This window comes from Salmo trutta, chromosome 23 (genome assembly GCF_901001165.1).
Source record: "Salmo trutta chromosome 23, fSalTru1.1, whole genome shotgun sequence".
NCBI classification, from domain to species: domain Eukaryota; kingdom Metazoa; phylum Chordata; class Actinopteri; order Salmoniformes; family Salmonidae; genus Salmo; species Salmo trutta.
The window spans coordinates 14,909,691-14,923,324 of NC_042979.1; the positions used below are offsets into that span (position 1 = coordinate 14,909,691).

At 42.4% G+C, this 13,634-nt stretch overlaps 1 protein-coding gene and 2 long non-coding RNA genes across 5 annotated transcripts; all 3 read left to right on the plus strand.

Moving 5' to 3' along the window:
* Positions 1–33: 33 nt before the first annotated feature.
* Positions 34–5,485, plus strand: pcyox1 (prenylcysteine oxidase 1). Its single transcript, XM_029709165.1, has 7 exons — positions 34–251; positions 608–752; positions 994–1,200; positions 1,313–1,487; positions 1,617–1,828; positions 1,987–2,139; positions 3,387–5,485. Exons 2-7 carry the CDS (start codon positions 638–640, stop codon positions 4,055–4,057), a joined length of 1,533 nt encoding a protein of 510 aa, XP_029565025.1. The 5' UTR covers positions 34–251; positions 608–637; the 3' UTR covers positions 4,058–5,485.
* Positions 5,486–8,110: 2,625 nt separating this feature from the next.
* LOC115159453 (uncharacterized) lies at positions 8,111–9,868 on the plus strand. 3 transcript variants are annotated; one of them, XR_003868887.1, is made up of 6 exons: positions 8,111–8,224; positions 8,571–8,624; positions 8,957–8,986; positions 9,117–9,149; positions 9,697–9,726; positions 9,841–9,868. It is a non-coding gene; the product is annotated as an uncharacterized LOC115159453 (long non-coding RNA). The 3 variants fall into 3 exon arrangements; XR_003868886.1 differs by lacking the exons at positions 9,697–9,726; positions 9,841–9,868 and adding an exon at positions 9,300–9,371; XR_003868885.1 differs by lacking the exons at positions 9,697–9,726; positions 9,841–9,868 and having other exon boundaries at positions 9,117–9,285.
* A 2,121-nt stretch (positions 9,869–11,989) lies between these two features.
* Positions 11,990–13,632, plus strand: LOC115159454 (uncharacterized). The gene is made up of 3 exons (XR_003868888.1): positions 11,990–12,013; positions 12,158–12,202; positions 13,511–13,632. It is a non-coding gene; the product is annotated as an uncharacterized LOC115159454 (long non-coding RNA).
* The last annotated feature ends 2 nt before the right edge of the window (positions 13,633–13,634 follow it).

The following is a 13,634-nucleotide window of genomic DNA, read 5'->3' on the forward strand; positions in this document are numbered from 1 at the left end:
GCATTATCTTGGTAATTTCCGGTTCCCAATATGGTACCGACGTGACCGAAGTGTCCGCTTTGAAGTCTTAACTTTAAATTTAAAACACTGTGCGGGATCTATATTTGTTTCTCAGCGACTTATTTTACCAAATTACGAGTTAGATAAGTCAATAGCTTGCTTCGTTTTTAAAATCATTTGTAAACTCGTAGCTAGTAAAACTTCATTGTGAACTCCTTGAGAAGTCTTCACCTCTACTGACATTTGAAATGGTGAGCAGTGTACACTTATCAGTCCTTTTTAATTGTCTGATTTTAGCCAAATAACTAAGAGGGGTCATATCATTTATGTTTTTAAGATATCAAACAGTAAAAAATGCCCATCTCCATGAAAGACTGCTCCTCAAAAGATCAAGTGTGCTGCCCTTTGACCCAGAGAGATTAACACATTTATTGAAAACACTGATAGTACACATGTCACCACCAGTCTATGCTGTCTGTCCTTAATTGACCCAGCAATTCACACAATCATATTAAAGTGACATGTTTCTGACTACTGATCAGGTGTGAATGTGTAGCCTATGTTATTTTTGTAATTGAAATATGTTTGTTTTTTTATCTCTACTCAGATAACCTTTCTTGGAAGGAATTGAATACCCATGATGATTTCAAGAACCATGTCAATCAGGGCACTCCTGTTCTTGGGGCTCTGTCAAGCTGGACGGAGGAGTCTAGCCTCAGCTCCAGAAGACAAAGATCCACCCAAGAGGATAGGTAAACCAATCCTAGTCCAGACTCCACATTCCATTGTCAATGGCATCCAGTGTTGTGTGGCTACACACTAGTACATCAGTTCTGCATAGGTGTGTTCACAAATCTCCATGAATTTAGTTCTATTGGCCCAGAGAGCATTTCTATTACACATATTTACATGACACACATTTTTTCACTTACGAATTGTTCATTTTACTCCCCTTGGACTTCTAATGACATTGCGGTTTCATTCTATTACCAGCTGTGGTTGGAGCGGGCATCGGTGGCACAGCAACAGCTTACTTCCTGAGACAGGAGTTTGGGGCAGCGGTGAAGATCGATGTGTTTGAGCCAGGCACTGTGGGGGGGCGACTGGCCACCCACAACATGGGGGACTATGAGTACGAGACGGGGGGCGCAGTTATCCACCCTCTAAATCTGCACATGAAGCATTTCCTTGAAAGACTAGGTGAGACATGTTGGCCTATGAGAGACACACTTGCTTGTTCCTGAAAGATTGCAGTACACATGCACAGATAGTCTAATGACACACATCTTTATTTCTCCCCTGTTTCTCTCAGGCCTTTCCCAGAGGCGGGATGTCCCTGGAAAAATGGCCATCTTCAATGGAAAAGAGCTCATCTTTGAAGAGAGTGACTGGTTTATTGTGAACTTCCTGCGCCTGCTTTGGCGGTACGGGTTCAACTTCCTGCGGATGCAGATGTGGGTGGAAAGTGTTCTGGATAAGTTCATGAGGTGAGACTTTAGTTTCTGCTACCTGTCTATTTACAACTCAGCAGTCAAAACCTTTGAAAATTATGAAATTATTAATGAGAGAAGAGTGCTAATTGTAGGTATGTGATGTTTTGGTTCTTGTTTTTCCAGAATCTACCAGTACCAGCAGTTTGGCTACTCCTTCACCAGTGTGGAGAAGCTCCTGCATGCAATGGGTGGTGACGATTTCCTCACACTAGCCAATCAGACACTGGAGGAGGCCATGTTGGGGGAGGGCTTTTCTCAGAGCTTCCTCAATGACGTTGTGGCACCTGTCACCCGTGTGAACTATGGCCAAAGTGTGCGCATCAATGGATTTGTGGGTAGGTTTTTAGGTAACAAAAAGAAATGCACACCAAAGTGGTCTGATAAGTGGTTCTGAGTGCTCTTATGTGGCCATCCAATCAAATGTTTTTTATCTTGAAAACATAAGGAAACTGAACTAATCCTTGTGAAATGTGTGGTGTGATGTTGTCTCCAGGGGCGGTGTCTCTAGCAGGGGCAGACCCAGGCCTGTGGGCAGTGGACGGAGGTAATAAGAAGGTGTGCTCAGGACTCCTGTACCACAGCAAGGCCGAGCTCATCCCAGCACGAGTCACTGCTATCTCTGTCAAGTTGCGACCATCTAAAGCAGGTACATACACTGAGTGTACAAAACATTAAAGTGAGATCAATAAAGGACCATAGCTTTCACCTGGATTCACCTGGTCAGTCTATGTCATGGAAAGAGCAGTATGATCCCTTATTGATGTCACTTGTTAAATCCACTTCACTCAGTGTAGATGAAGGGGAGGAGACGGGTTAAAGAAGGACTTTTAAGCCTTGAGACATGGATTGTGTATATGTGCCATTCAGAGGGTGAAGGGGCAAGACAAAATATTTAAATGGCTTTGAACGGAGTATGGTAGTAGGTGCCAAGTGCACCGGTTTGAGAGTGTCAAGAACTGCAACTCTGCTGGGTTTTTCACACCCAACAGTTTCCCTTGTATCGAGAATGATCCATCACCCTAAGGACATCCAGCCAACTTGTCACAACTGTGGGAAACATTGGAGTCAACATGGGCCAGCATCCCTGTGGAATGCTTCGGACACCTTGTAGAGTCCATGCCCCGACAAATAGATGCTGTTTTGAGGGCAAAAGGGGGTGCAATTCTGTGTGTATATATACACAAATGCCTCAAGTAACTAACAGCACAGGTACTTAGTACATAAATCTGCAAGTTATATAAAATCTGTTCTGTAGCTGCTAAGGGTCTACTCAAATCAAATGTTATTTGTCACGTGTCGAATACAACAGGTGTAGACCTTACAGTGAAATGCTTACTTACAAGTCCTTAACCAACAATGCAGTTTTAAGAAAAAATAAGTGTTAAGTAAAAAAAATAGAGGCTATATACAGGGGGTACCGGTACAGAGTCAATGTGCGGGGGCACCAGTTAGTCCAGGTAATTGAGGTAATATGTACATGTAGGTAGAGTTAAAGTGACTATGCATATATAATAACAGAGAGTAGCAGCAGCGTAAAGGGGGGGGGGGGGGGGGGGGGGGGGGGGCAGGCAATGCAAATAGTCTGGGTAGCCATTTGGTTAGATGTTCAGGAGTCTTATGGCTTGGGGGTAGAAGCTGTTAAGAAGCCTTTTGGACCTAGACTTGGTGCTCCGGTACCACTTGCCGTGCGGTAGCAGAGAGAACAGTCTATGACTAGGTTGGCTGGGGTCTTTGACACTACCCTCTGTAGTGCCTTGCGGTCGGAGGCCGAGCAGTTGCCATACCAGGCAGTGATGCAACCAGTCAGGATGCTCTCGATGGTGCAGCTGTAGAACTTTTTGAGGATCTGAGGACCCATGCCAAATCTTTTCAGTCTCTGTTTCCTGTTCACAGGTATCACAGCCAGTCTTTATGAGGTAAACTATGTTGGGGACTCTGGCTCCGCCCATTCCCTGTATGACATAGTGATTGTGGCCACACCTCTCCACCAGGGAAAGTCTGACATCACCTTTGCAGGCTTCTCCCCGCCCATCCCCTCCCAGTACCCTGGGCGCTACCACCAGACTGTCACCACCCTGGTCCACGGCCTCCTCAACGTGTCCTACCTGGGCACCTCTGAGAAGCCCTCTACCTTCAGTGTGTCAGACGTTCTCACCACAGACACCAAGGGCTCCATCATCAACAGCCTGAGCTCTATTGACCCTGTGCACATCCCACCAAGCTACTTACGCCCGCCAGCCAGCGAGAGCAAGGTGTGGAAGGTGTTCTCTCCTCAGCCTCTGTCCCAGGAGCAGCTCCGGGACATGTTCCTATCATGGGACTCCACCTCAGAAACGAAGTGGCTGGCGTACCCCGCTTACAATCCACCTCACCGTAGGACCCCTCCGTTCATCCTCCATGAGCGCCTGTACTACCTGAACGCTGTGGAGTGGGCAGCCAGCGCCATGGAGATGAGCGCCATCTCAGCCAGGAACCTGGCACTGTTGGCACATCATCGCTGGAACTCCCAGGTGGGCAGAATCGACCAGGAGGACCTGCACACACGTCTGAGAGGAGAGCTTTGAAAAGGGAGGGAGGGAGGGACAACAGAGGTGGAGAAAAGTAATAATATACAGCAATAATATCAGTCAGAGATATTTCACACTAAAACACTCCTGCATACGTGAACAGTAGTATTGGGTGTTCTGCCCAATTATGAAGCTATATCCATTGACCCACTATATTGATATATTTTGATTTGAAAAATTCAACTGAAATAATATCAACTGCAACATTAGCACATCATTTACATCAGATATTCAGGAGATATTCTAATACTGTGCTGAATAGAATGATCACTGTGACATCAGCATAGCGAGCTATGCTATACTGCAGGGTAAAAGTACAATTATTGTTTAATACGTGCATGTATTGGGTTTTCACATATATAGCTGCACTAGATGGTGCTGCTAACTTTCTGCGTTTCTAAATGTGTCAAATACATCTGGATGAGGTACCCTGTGGCTCCTCTAGACCCACGTATGTCTTCATGCTGCGTCTCAAGCTCTCTACCTCTGGCGTAGTGTTGAAAAGGTTGTAAAGCAAATTGGTTGGTGAAATGTAAGCGGCTGTGCAATTGAATAGTTCTTGCAAGGAAAATTGGCCAACAGATTATTGCAAAGTTTTTGGTGTTATACAATTATGAATACACCCATGAAGAACAAACCCCTATTCGCACTGATCATTTGATGTCATTTGAAAATGTACTATAGTCTATTTACATATTTCTAAATTGTGCCTTTTAAATTACTAAGCAATGCTCTTTATATCTGGGAATCCGCCTTTCTACTTGCTTTCAGAAAATATTTAGTCTCTGTTTTTGGCATGTTTTAGGTATGTTTATGTGATGTGATGAGCAAATTGTGCCATGAAACTAGTCTTCCATTGGGACCAAAGTGAAATATAAAAACACAAAGTAAATCTATTTTACTGTGAGTGATAAGTATCCTTCAGAAAATATTGTCTTCTATTCTGGGAGGTAAATTTCACGTGTCTCTGTAATTTGTCTAGAATGACTCTGAAAATAATCGTTGTTGGTTTAGCCTTTCTAACACACTTTTTTAGGTTTTTGGGGTTTCTATGTGTTTGTGATAATGTGTTAGATACTGTACAACCATAGAAAATGGTGCACTTTGATATATAGAATATGACAAATTTTACAGCAAAATTCCCAGACGTTTAGACATTAACTATATTGATGGAAGATGGACAGTATTTTGAAATCAGCTGATTTGACTCCCAAATGTTGGCATGGAAATGCAAGCTTTTGTAAACAAATTTGAAATCAGAGTTTGTAATTGCGATATGTTTTATGCTGTATTTGACATGGTCTTCTATGGATTTCCAGGAAAAATTAAATGACATCAATCTTGTTTTGTCCATTTTTTGTAAATAGGAGACTTGGGGACTTGAAATCAATGTTTACAATCAGAATAAAGAGATAACACACTGAAGTGATGAATGTCATCTTTAATTAAACAATACATGCTCTGCCAGGCCCCAAAGGTGCAAATAGCCACATGTTCTTCAACAAACTGGACATTGAAAGCCCAAACTACATTTTCTTATTTACAGATAACGCCATTTGCCCTGTGTTGTGGAGTAGTTCCACTACATGTCGTTCAACTAGTAATTTAACTACATTTTGCATTAGCTTGGCAGTAGTTAACTAAATGAAAATCATCGGAGTGTTTTCGGTAGTAGAACTACTTCAACTACAGTCAACACACACTCACTTTCTGGTTGTCACACTGATCTCATTGCACTGTTAACATCTGACTCCAGAGTGATGTGTTCTTGAAGTCATGTTTCATAACTTTGTATTATATGACATTAAAGATTTAGATATAATTTTTCATGAGGTAGTTTTGATGTAGTAAACTACTTTTTTAAAGGTAACACTTTTCTCTTAAGGGTAGCTTTACCTTCCAGTGTGAAGTAATTGGTAGCCTTGTAAACTATATTTTGAAAGTTGCTTTATACAGTTTAAGTCGGAAGTTTACATACACCTTAGCTAAATACATTTAAACTCTGTTTTTCACAATTCCTGACATTTAATCCTGGTAACAATTACTGTCTTGGGTCAGTTAGGATCACCACTTTATTTTAAGAATGTGAAATGTCAGAATAATAGTAGACAATGATTTATTTCAGCTTTAATTTCTTTCATCACATTCCCAGGGGGTCAGAAGTTTACATACACTCAATTAGTATTTGGTAGCATTGCCTTTAAATTGTTTAACTTGGGTCAAACATTTCGGGTAGCCTTCCACAACCGCCCACAATAAGTTGGGTGAATTTTGGCCCATTCCTCCTGACAGAGCTGGTGTAACTGAGTCAGGTTTGTAGGACTCCTTGCTCGCACACGCTTTATCAGTTCTGCCCACAAATTTTCTATAGGGTTGAGGTCAGGGCTTTGTGATGGCCACTCCAATACCTTGACTTTGTTGTCCTTAAGCCGTTTTGCCACAACTTTGGAAGTATGCTTGGGGTCATTGTCCATTTGGAAGACCCATTTGCGATGAAGCTTCAACTTCCTGACTGATGTCTTGAGATTGATGCCATCTATTTTGGGAAGTGCACCAGTTCCTCCTGCAGCAAAGCACCCCCACAACATGATGCTTCCACCCCCGGGGTTGGAATGGTGTTCTTCGGCTTGCAAGCCTCCCCCTTTTTCCTCCAAACATAACGATGGTCATTATGGCCAAACAGTTATATTTTTGTTTCATCAGACCAGAGGACATTTCTCCAAAAAGTACGATCTTTGTCCCAATGTGCAGTTGCAAACCGTAGTCTGGCTTTTTTATGGCGGTTTTGGAGCAGTGGCTTCTTCCTTGCTGAGCGGCCTTTCAGGTTATGTCAATATAGGACTCGTTTTACTGTGGATATAGATACTTTTCTACCTGTTTCTTTACAAGGTCCTTTGCTGTTGTTTTGGGATTGATTTGCACTTTTCGCACCAAAGTACGTTCATCTCTAGGAGACAGAACGTGTCTCCTCCCTGAGTGGAATGACGGCTGCGTGGTCCCATGGTGTTTATACTTGCGTACTATTGTTTGTACAGATGAACGTGGTACCTTCAGGCGTTTGGAAATTTATCCCAAGGATGAACCTGAAGTCTTGGCTGATTTCTTTTGATTTTCCCATCATGTCAAGCAAAGAGGCACTGAGTTTGAAGGTAGGCCTTGAAATACATCCACAGGTCCACCTCCAATTGACTCAAATTATGTAAATTAGCCTATCAGAAGCTTCTAAAGCCATGACATCATTTCCTGGAATTTTCCAAGCTGTTTAAAGGCACAGTCAACTCAGTGTATGTAAACTTCTGACCCACTGGAATAAGTGAAATAATCTGTAAACAATTGTAGGAAAAATTACTTGTGTCATGCACAAAGTAGATGTCCTAACCGACTTGCCAAAACTAAAGTTTGTTAACTAGAAATTTGTGGAGTGGTTGAAAAACGAGTTTTAATGACTCCAACCTAAGTGTATGTACACTTCCGACTTCAACTGTATTTTGAAATTGGTCACTAAAAGTAAAGGTGACATTGCTATATAACAAAATTATTGAAAAAAGGTACGGTAGCAATGATATTGTCAGAGATCAGTGAGGGGTTCACATGTCATACAGATATCATTCACTGTTCCCAAACAAAATAGAATTAAAACAGAATGCTCTCTACCAAAAATGACATCATCAGGTCTGTGCACAATGGATGAATTGTCTCTCTGAGGTGGTCTGTACCCCACATCAGAACACAGTGTCAATGATACACAATAAAAAAGAAAAGAAAAATTCCAGAAAGGAAATTGTTTGCTTTTGACAACATGGACAGACCGTCCTACAGACACCCTCCCCTTCCAATCACACACCAGTACCCCAAATAAAGGGGCATCTGACAGAGGAGCCGACAATGGATGGCATTCACACCCTGAATAATGACACGTCTGTTGTGTTGTGGCCGGGATGTGCCACCCAGATGCCCACAGGTAGGGAGGGATAATGGTACCACAGCCGCCTGTCCATGCAAAGCATGTGATGAGAGAGACACTATAAAAGGGCCACTGGCCGACAAAAAAACAATACCCAGTTTGGACTGACCCTATAACACCCACTATAACCAACCACGGAGCCAAGATGTGAGTCGAGGTGCCCATATTCCTCTTTCTGGCCGCAACAGGATTCCATACTGGTATGATAATTGTGTGGTTTATATTCTTAATTTCATAACATGTCCAATATATGTGTGTTTAAATATCCCTCAGTTGTGTCATTTGATGAAGCATTGTACTGAGATGAATGCTGTTTCATGTTGTATTATGCAATGGTAATGTAAATAAGGCCTATAAGGTCTAAATAAGGCCTATAAATAAGGCCTGTAGCCTATTTTTATGTGATTGGGTTTCTATTGAATCCTTACATTTGATGGATAACATGGCCTGAGAAAAATATGAGTTGGTGAGATATAATCACATATGATTTGTGTTGGAGAATATAATATTCAAATTTGATAATAAATTGCTTTCTGACATCCCCAGCTCTCCCTGCATCCCTGGAATCGGCAGAAAAAAAGGAGACATTTGCAGAGGATGGTAAGGAAGCCCATTATGGATGATGAAAATGAGGATGATTGATGATGATTGATTGATGATGTTGAGTGCATTCCTGTCAACTCATAGGTTTTTGACTTTTTCCAGTGGGGCTGGAGCAGCTAAGTGACCTGCAAATGAGAAGTACAATGATCCATATCTCAGAGATGCGTATAAAGGAGCTTCTGCTCCATGCACAGCAACTGCCTTATCGTTGACAACTGAAATGAATTTGACTGAACTTCTCTCTTTTATGTACTAAAGGGCACAAATGGCTCGTAGTGCTAAAGTTTGCATTAAGCAAAAATCATTTCCCTGCATTTCTCTGTCCTCAGATCAGGAGTTCGAAGCAGCGCAAATGAATGGTAAGACAGTGACACAGGCAATGATTTAAGTCTATGTGACCTGTCTGAAATTGTCTCGCCATATAATTTGTATTCATTTGAATTAACACAATGAAGGAACAATCATTTCCATATTTCCTTCCATCTACAGAGAATGCACATAGTGAAGATGTACACTACTTGGGTAAGGGAATCCTACACTTCTAAAAACAAATAAGGGGACATCAGAGCCATTATCTGTCTTTTTGTGCATTTGGCCTATTGATAGTGAAATAATACGATTTGACCTCTTGTTTTCTTTTAATAAATGTTATTTTTCATATGTCTACTGTAGCGGCTGTTCAAGATGAAAATACTGATAAGCACTGTGGTCTGCTGTATGCATGTGCATACTTATTAATCAACCATATTTCTATTTTTAATCTTTAACTGCATTGTTGGAAAAGGACCCGTGAGTAAGCATTTCACTGTTAGTCTACACCTGTTGTTTACGAAGCATGTGACAGATAAAATTTGATTTACCATACGATTTTGTAAATGTGGGCCGTGTCATAATTGATTTAATAAATAAAAAAATACAGAGCAGAATGCCACTCGGGAGGAGGACATGGGTAAGAGCATGTGTCACATGTTATTACAAAACTCACAGGGGAAAAAATGAGTTATTGATGGGCACGTGGTTTTTGCTTAGTTTGTTCAGATGACATAAGTTTACTCCTGTCGTTTTCCAGCAGACAGAAACGTTGATGCAGACAATGAGGGTAAGGAAAGGTTGAATGCATGGCGTTCCAAGACACACCTGTAGATTATAAAAATGATATATTTCAGATTCATGTAGGTATATGTATAAGCCTAACTCTCCCGTTTTCCAACAGAGTCTGAGTCTGATGAGGATGTAGATGGCGAGTATTTACCTCTTAATCTTTAACAAAATACATTACATGACCAAAAGTATGTGGACACCTGCTCGTCGAACATCTCATTCCAAAATCATTGGCATTAATATGGAGTTGGACCCCCCTTTGCTGCTATAACAGCCTCCACTCTTCTGGGAAGGCTTTCCACTAGATGTTGGAACATTGCTGCGGGGACTTGCTTCCATTCAGCCACAAGAGCATTAGTGAGGTCGGGCACTGATGTTGGGCGATTAGGCCTGGCTCGCAGTATGGCGTTCCAATTCATCACTAAAGGTGATCGATGGGGTTGAGGTCAGGGCTCTGTGCAGGCCAGTCAAGTTCTTCCACACCGATCTTAACAAACCATTTCTGTATGGACCTCGCTTTGTGCACGTGGGCATTGTCATGCTGAAACAGGAAAGGGATTTCCCCAAACTATTGCAGCAAAGTTGGAAGCACAAAATTGTCTAGAATGTCATTGAATGTTGTAGCGTTATTATTTCCCTTCAATGGAACTAAGGGGCCTAGCCCGCCCCGAACCATGAAAAACAGCCCCAGACCATTATTCCTCCACCCAACTATACAGTTGGCACTATACATTCGGACAGGAAGCGTTCTCCTGGCATCCGCCAAACCCAGATTTGTCAGTCAGACTGCCAGATGGTGAAGCGTGATTCATCACTCTAAAGAACGCATTTCCACTGCTCCAGAGTCCAATGGCGGCAAGCTTTACACCACTCCAGCCGAAGCTTGGCATTGCGCATGGTGATCTTAGGCGAGTGTGCGGCTGCTCGGCCACGGAAACCCAGTTCATGAAGCTCCCGATGAACAGTTATTGTGCTGACGTTGCTTCCAGAGGCAGTTTGGAACTCGGTAGTGAGTGTTGCAACCGAGGACAGAAGATTTTTACGCGGTACGCACTTCAGCGGTCCCGTTCTGTGAGGCTGTGTGGCCTATCACTTCGTGGCTGAGCCATTGTTGCTCCTAGACGAATACCCCATAATAACGAAGCAAAAACATCACAATATCACATAAGTATTCAGACCCTTTACTCAGTACTTTGTTGAAGCCCTTTTGGCAGCGATTACAGCCTTGATTCTTCTTGGGTATGACGGCTCAAACTTAGCACACCTGTATTTGGGGAGTTTCTCCCATTAGTCTCTGCAGATCCTCTCAAGCTCTGTCAGGTTGGATGGGGAGCGTTGCTGCAGTTATTTTCAGGTCTCTCCAGAGATGTTCGATCGGGTTCAAGTCCGGACTCTGGCTGGGCCACTCAAGGACATTCAGAGACTTGTCCCGAAGCCACTGCTGCGTTGTCTTAGCTGTGTGCTTAGGGTCGTTGTCGTGTTGGAAGGTGAACCTTCGCCCCAGTCTGAGGTCCTGAGCGCTCTGGAACAGGTTTTCATCAAGGATCTCTCTGTACTTTGCTCCGTTCATCTTTGCGTTGATCCTGACTCGTCTCCAAGTCCCTGCCGCTGAAAACATCCCTACAGCATGATGCTGCCACCACCACCTTGCTTCCCCGTAGGGATGGTGCCAGGTTTCCTCCAGCTCTAGGAAGAGTCTTGGTGGTTCCAAACTTCTTCCATTTAAGAATGATGGAGGCCACTGTGTTCTTGGGGGCCTTCAATGGTGCAGAATTGTTTTGGTACCCTTCCCCAGATCTGTGCCTCGACACAATCCTGTCTCAGAGTTCTATGGACAATTCCCTCGACCTCATGGCTTGGTTTTTGCTCTAACATGCACTGTCAACTGTGGGATCTTATATAGACAGGTGTGTGCCTTTCTAAACCATGTCCAATCAATTGAATTTACCACAGGTGGACTCCAATCAAGTTGTAGAAACATCTTAAGGATGATCAATGGAAACAGGATGCACCTGAGCTCAATTTCGAGGCTCATAGCAAAGGGTCTGAATACTTATGTAAATACATTTTTTTTGCCATTATGGGGTATTATGTGTAGATTGCTGAGGATTTTATTTTTTATTTAATCCATTTTTAGAATAAGGCAGTAGTGTAACAAAATGTGGAAAAAGTCAAGGGGTCTGAATACTTTCTGAAGGCACTGTATATAGTGTGTCATGTAAAAACACATATACCCTCATAACCTTGGGTTACCTTTTTCCTCACAGGTATGAGGCACAAGCGAGGTAAGCATAGTTACTCAGAGAAGATGATTATATCCAATGTAACAAAATATCCACAACACATTTGAAACCCAATACTAGCCAATCACTCACTGGTATCACATTTTGTGTTAAAATACGATTTTAATGTCTTCTGTCCGTTCCTAGAATACCTTGAAGCCGACGTTTAAGCCAATGAAATGGGCAATTTAGGTAGGATATGACTGATATCTACTTGTTAGTACATGTCATAGTTTGAACAACTGACAATGGTCTTGTTGCCCGTCTTGCAAAGGTGATCATTTCTTAATTTGACCCCTCTAGTATCCATGTTCCATTAAAATGTGTGTGCCTGCATGCATTTGCTCTAGCTGTTGAATATTTCCACTCAAAATGTGAGGCTGCTGGGGTTTGACTTGATTCAGAAAAGACTGTCCCAAGTGGGATGAAATAGACGGGTAAGGAATGAGCTTCATCGGTTTACCCTCTAGTTACCCTCTACATTTCCGTCTGGTAAAACTGAAATCTTACAACACACAGTAAGCACAAATTTACCAAGGTTGTATAATAGCATCTTGGCAGTGAACACGTTATTACACTCACGCAAATAAGTAATGACATCTTTGTCCTAAAAACTATGCTTTGTAGTGAGCACATCAACATGTTGAATAATAGTTAACAAGCTACTTTTGCAAAAAGACAGTGAAAAAAGTTAACTATGCCAGCCAGTCTGAGTCACTGTAAAAAATAAACGTTATACACCAGTTGTCAAGCATTCTTTATATGGTCAAGATTTCCTCTCTGAGTTCATGGGGAAAACCACATAGAGCTAGACTTTATTAGTAACCTCATGACCAAAACACTCCATGGAGACTGTCCTAGAACGAGTCACAAGATAAACTAGTTGAATTAGTTAAACTACAAGTCCTAGGTTTTACTGCACAACTGCTAGGACACTGACAGCAGAAGCGACATTGTTTGTTTGAATATTGGCCCCCTTGCTTTTAGACTTTCTAGGACAGAAATCCAGGGCACTCTAAGATGCCTATCCCCAGACGCTCATCTGTGCTTGATTAATTCTGCATCATCTGCTGTGTCCTGGGTTATTTATGGACCCGAGATGCACCGTTCCTTTCCTAGCCTGTATGAGTCAACGGAGGCACATTTTGGACAAAATATAGGACCACGGTCAATAGTCAAGGTCATTGTCTACATGTTCAGTCCATCATCTTAGGCTTTGGGTCTTGATCCCTGAAAATAAATGTAAATGATTACAATACATAACTAGTTTCTAGATCATGGGGTTACCCTTTACGTGACAATTCACTTTACTGGGCATAAAAGGAGCCCTAATGTTCCGTATCAATGACTTTTCACAGCTTGTGTACTAGAATGATTCAGGTCAGGAGGCGATGGGGGTTGGTTGATGAGTCATACGAGGCTTTGAGACTCCTGGGAGAGTAGGATGTGTGTGATGGTCAGATAACCTAAAGGAATCAATTCTCACCATCTGTATCACAGCTGAGGTAGAGTGAGCCTGCAGGAGGCGGAGCCTGCAGACCTCCCCAACTTCCATTACAGAACCCGAGGAACACTGCAGCGGAACAGTTTACTGTCAATAAAGAGAAACATTTACCATTCTATT